Source organism: Culex quinquefasciatus, chromosome 1, assembly GCF_015732765.1.
Source record: "Culex quinquefasciatus strain JHB chromosome 1, VPISU_Cqui_1.0_pri_paternal, whole genome shotgun sequence".
Classification (NCBI taxonomy): domain Eukaryota; kingdom Metazoa; phylum Arthropoda; class Insecta; order Diptera; family Culicidae; genus Culex; species Culex quinquefasciatus.
In genome coordinates, this window is record NC_051861.1 from 5500423 (window position 1) to 5506106 (window position 5684).

At 43.5% G+C, this 5684-nt stretch overlaps 1 protein-coding gene across 1 annotated transcript; it reads right to left on the reverse strand.

The window, feature by feature from the left end:
- Window positions 1-2606: 2606 nt before the first annotated feature.
- Window positions 2607-4181, reverse strand: LOC6040917 (IQ domain-containing protein N). Its single transcript, XM_038249107.1, is given in 2 exon segments — window positions 2607-3842; window positions 3845-4181. Coding segments are annotated over 2 exon segments (354 nt in total). The 5' UTR covers window positions 3969-4181; the 3' UTR covers window positions 2607-3612.
- Window positions 4182-5684: the final 1503 nt, after the last annotated feature.

The following is a 5684-nucleotide window of genomic DNA, read 5'->3' on the forward strand; positions in this document are numbered from 1 at the left end:
CGGAAACAATTGAAAGATCGTCCGATTATGTCATACGTGATATCAGAAGATCAGAAGATCGCAGCAAGCGATTGCCCTGGCAACGAGTCCAGCGCTTGCTTAGTGACGCACTGGCGCTGATCATTTTCTCCAAGTTTTCTGGAATTTGACAGCAGTGCTGCCAGCCAAACACTTGCGTGATGATAAATGACCAAAAGTAAACAAACCAAGCGTCCAAATGACCGGTTCGTAAACAATTGGCCTCGCGCACGGGGCTGACGACTCACTGGAAAGACAGTGTGCTGCGGATGATTACCGGCACGGGATGGAATGTCGATAACCCTCTGCTGCGTTGCGGGCGAGTTTATTCTAACCTCAAAACCTTGTTTACACCCCCCCACAACCGGGCAAACAAACATACTCGGGGGGAAATAAAAATTTGTGCAACCTTCGTCAGCTTTACGATTCCGTACTCGTCTCAGTTTAGAGGCGTTATCTTGAACCATTTCCATACAATTACACAAAATATGGCCACCATTAGGTGGGCAAATTGTTTTCCTCCAACAATCACAGCAAGCCTACCCAAGAAGCTCGCGTCGAGTCATTACCACTCGGACTTGACGGATGATGAAGCCTACTGCGATCATCACTCATGAGGGCGCCACCAGGCCGTCGAAGTTACACGTGTTTCAACCCCGCCCTCCTTTCCCTCCCTTACGGAAAGCTGAAAAGAAAAAGCTGTAATGCACATTGTATTTAGCTCCCAGCCGAGCAGATCGCTTAATTAATGCGAAAGTGGTCAGCGATGCACATTTTAGCATTAGCAGAAAATTGCTGCACGCAATTTTGAGCTTGAACATTTCCCACGAAAATTGACAGTATCGATTTGGTCAAATGTGCAAGCCCTCGCGTGACTTTCATGCATCCTTAAACTGGAGTCCAAGTAGCCACACCGTGTGCCCGCCACTTGACCGTCTCCATGGATTCAAGTTGTTTGACTCCCAGCGAGCTTGTGGTGCACCAAAGGTTGCTGCGACTGTGCACGTGAACGAGTTCTGGTGATCGACAAAAATCGTGCTACCAAATCCAGTCTCGTGCTGGTTTTTTGTTGTGGTTGTTGCTTTTGCGACTACTATTTATTTTATACGCAGTTAGCAAAACATCAACAGACCAAAAAAAAGTGGTTCTCCTTTAAATGGCGATTGAACCGCCGCGGCAAGTGACGGTACAACGTTTTCAATCGATTTGGGTGCATTAATTTGTGCAGTTGGACACGACTTGATCCATTGGACAGATATTTGCTCTGTAAGGCTGGGCAATGCTTATTTTTTTGTTTAAATTTATGTCGCAGCTAATATTGTCTGTTTCTCTGAAAGGTACAAGCCGCGTGGCCCTTTTGGAAATGTCGAAAGCAATGTTGCCATTGATTTTAAGGTAAAACGGGACACCAGTTCTTATACAACTTCTGTTCAACATAAAACAATTTCTGAATTCGACAGAAAAAATTTGAAATTTTACCTCTGAAAATGTGTAATTTTACCATTTTTTTTTTTTAGTAATGTCACTTTTTCAGCCTAAATTGAGGTAAAATTACATCATAATTTTTTTTTACTGTGACGTATTTAGTGTTTGGAAAAAAAAACAGAACTTATGGCATTTCAAATGATCTGGCAACAATTTAAATTAATATTACGTTCAAAGCAAAGCACCCGGTATGGGATTTGACAGCGCCCATTTGATCAAAGAGCGTCGAGCACTTCAAGGCCTCGTGTATCTTTGGGTATAACTCGCATTTTTTTTTTTTTGATCCGATTTTAGTGTTTTTTTTTTTATTTATTATTTTTTTTATTTATTTTTTTTTATAAAGTCATGAACCATTTTTAGATTTTTTATGTTTTGCAACACTTTTTGCTACAAAATTGAAAACCCCTCCAGAATTATTCTTTTAGTAGAATATGCAGTTCAATAAATATTGCGCCGTTTTGCGAATTCTTTTCGTGACCCTTGCATGTAAATTTTGACAGTTTGTACACGCAATAGGCACTAAATTGTGTATATTTTTGTTTTATTCTAAATTTTAACATTTACAAATTAAAAAAAAACATTTAACATTCACACATACAAAATGTCAAAATCTAAAATTATAAAATTCTGTTATCTTAACAGTGACAGTGGTGTGGGTGAACTTTGTGTTAAAAGGGTGTCAAACTAGAAAGTAACCCCGTTCGTTTGACAACAGTTGATGTCAAACCATCGGGGTTTTAGTGTATTGCTGTTGCACAATCGTGACAGTTGAACCAAAACCATCCCTTTCTCTTGGTAGGTATAATCAAAGTTGGCTGGGCGCAATCAAAACCTAGTTACGGGCGGCGTCGCAGTAATGAGTGCATAAACATTGTGCATCGCCTACTTGCAGCTGTCGATTTCTCTCAACTGCAACATCAATAACGATTCTGCATTAGCCGTTTAACGATTTTGTCTAGTTGTTTTATTTTTTTATTTACCGCCTCTCTAATGAAAAACAAGCGACGGTGGCCGTGAACATTTTACGATCATGCCGTTTTTTTCACAAATTAAAAATTTTACCGTTTGGGACATTTGTGATTAAAATGATTGACGCATTGTTGGCAGTTGTACTCTGTTCTAATAGCTACATTTTTATTTAATTTTCAATCACTTGGTACCGGTATAAATACTTGTTCTCTGTGGACGACACTTCTGTCCATGCTAGCAAAAGCTGTCACAATGTTCTATAATAACTTCTTATCGATTAAAGTATACAGTTTGAAGCTTGTGACAAAATATATTTTTTTCCTCCATTTGTATTCTTAAACTCTAGCAGACTATCACTACACATAAAAAGAAACGTAAATGTACATCAAATTGCTCATCTCGGACCCAAATTTGGGCATATTTTTGCAATTTCACTTTCTTCTCTAGCCACGCCCGATATTTCCAATTTCGACGGATTCTGTTCTGATTTATTTCGCGTTTTTTCCAGATCAGGCAAAATAAAATGAAAGGGAAGACGCCTCGGTTATATGATGCTACTAATTATAGACTAGAGTGAAAAATACACATGCCGGGAAAGCGGCGGAAGATACACGAAAATAATACAAAATATGAGAAGATAAAACACACTCATTCTTCAGACTTGCTGTGGGAGCAGCAGTGGCGACGCTGGAGTTTTTGAAATTTGATTTTTGATGCATTCCAATCGAATATTTTAAATTTTTCAGCTCCGCCGAGAACAATAACAGCAGCGGCGCTGCGATCGTTTAGGAGTGTCAGCTTGCAGTTCCGAGCGCTTGGAGGCGCCGTTATTCCCGGCTGAATTTCGACTTTCCGTGCGACGCCAGATGCCACGCACCCACAGTCCAGAAGTTTAACTACTAGCTAGTATTTATACTAAACACAGGAGGTTCTAAAAGCAGACACGAAACGAAAAAGGGGGAAAACAGATCACAAAACCCTAATACTATCCTAACTGGAAGCACTTTGTTATTCTTCTTCGTCGGCACTCTCCCCGTTTTTATAAACCGTCGAAACACCGCTGGTAATCGATCTTCTCCGTTTCGGCGGTGCGGTGATCGACACCGACGTCTAGCTTTCTCGACGTAATTTATGCACTCCTCACTTTTCCTTCTTGGTCAGATCCTTGCGCGTCTTGAAGCCCCGGAAGCTGGCCTGAATCTTGGTGGCCGCTTCGGTGGCCGTCTTCTGGCGCTTCCGCACCAGGAACCCGCGCACGCCGGCCTGGATCTTGGTGGCCGATTTGTCCTCCAAGCTGGCCGCCGACTTCTTTCCCCGCGTTCCGGACGCCCCGGACGGACCACCACTTCCGGTCGCGTTGCTGGTGCTTCCTCCTTTTGGTTCCGGATCGCCTTGCGCACCCGGTAGCCTCGGAAGCCCGCTTGGATCTTGGTGGCCGCGTCCTCCTCCGAGGAGTGCGAAGACGCCGAGTTCGGCGAGGCCGGATGGATGTGCATCTCGTTCACTATCGGGCGCAGTCCGTCCACGAGTGTTTCCAACGCGGTACAGCGGTTCAACGTGGTGACTTCCGGTTCTTTGGTTTCCACTCCCGGGGAATGAAACACGAGCTCAGATTCTTGACAAAATTCAAACGTATGAACAAGATTCGCTCTAGTCTCAAGATCCGCGTCCGTACGGCCCAACTGGCAAAGGTAAACTGACCGCGGCCGTTTTGAATTCGCACAGGAAACGGGCTACTAAGATCTGCTCTCGCGGAGAGAACCACGTGCGCTCTCTCTCTCTTTTACTTCCTCTCTCTTTGTTGAAATCTCGCGAGAGAAACGACGTCGCCGGATCGCGACGACGTCGTCGTCGTCGTTGCATCGAAACATAAGCTAATTTACTTGTTATCGAGCTTGTTATCCACTTTTCTGACGCTACGAAAGATCATAAATCGCGATGCGGTTTTAAACTGTTGATTTTGAACGGTTTCCTGTCACCTGGCAGAAACGTGCGCGAATTTGAAGGAGAAGTCTAGTGGGAATCGCGGCGGGTTGCTCTGTCAATGTGAGTCGAGACGTCAGTTTTCTCAAAAGATTACGTTTTTTGGACCTTAAAGTTTTAAGAATTAGTAAAATAACTTCAATTTTTCTAACTGTCAACGCCGTCACTGAAAAGCATCGGGAAATTCCGATGGGGTAGCCAATTCAAACAAAGCCAGCTGCACTTTTCCCGCCATTGGTTGTCGCGCAAAAAGGTGCATAACCTCAACCCGGGAAAAACCTTCGAAAAAGTCGCCGGGATGACATGTCCATTCATTACGCGATGCGAACGTGCACTTGCACTTGAACGTTGTTTTTGCGGAATTTTATGACCGCCGCGTCGTCGTCGTCGTTGGCGCGAATGTTGCCGATTTTCGTAAAATTTTCTGTTTGGGAAGGATGGGTGCATGCTAAGCAGGCGTTGGAAGCAATCATCTAGTAGGCGTTTTATGGCATAGCTTTGTTACTAGCCTCAATCTCTAAGGGGATGGATTCGAAGTTGTTGTTTTGGAAGAACGTGTTTCGTGGCGGTCTTAAAAGTTGACCAGTTGAGAAATCGATCTTCCCAGTAGACTAAACCGGATTTTCGAAACGTGCCCAAAGTTGCTGTCCAAAACCATTCAAAACTCATTATGCAACTACATAGAACAGTTTTCCAGACGAGAAACTGTTCTAGAAGAGTCCAGGGTTTCCAGACAATTTCGAACGATTCCGCCATTATGGCCATTACGAGCTGTCATCCGTGCTGGGTAGGCGGATCGATCCGGCTGAAATCTCCCACTTGCACGCCCAATAAACTAAACGATATCATGCTTTATTTTTGGGATCGAGAAGAACCCACTCTCAAAACCATAAACACGCGACGGCGATTTGCCCAATTTATAGTTATTAATTCATTTTTCATCAGCTTCCATCAGCTCGATCGCAGGTTCCCGTGCGCGCAAGATGACGGCGGTGGCAAGAACATACACTTCCCCGGGTGTCAATTAATTTGAGCCGGCCCTCTGGAATGCTCCGAATCGACTTCCTATCAATTTTAATAACGTGAGTGCGATTTTTGGCAGCTATTTCGGTTGGGAAAAGGGCAATTTACCAAAAGTTGCACAAAAATTCGTACAGTTTAGCTGGTATTTTGAGGTTATAACAGTGTTGCCAGCTATTTTAATTGTTTTTTTGTTTCAAGACAGTGGA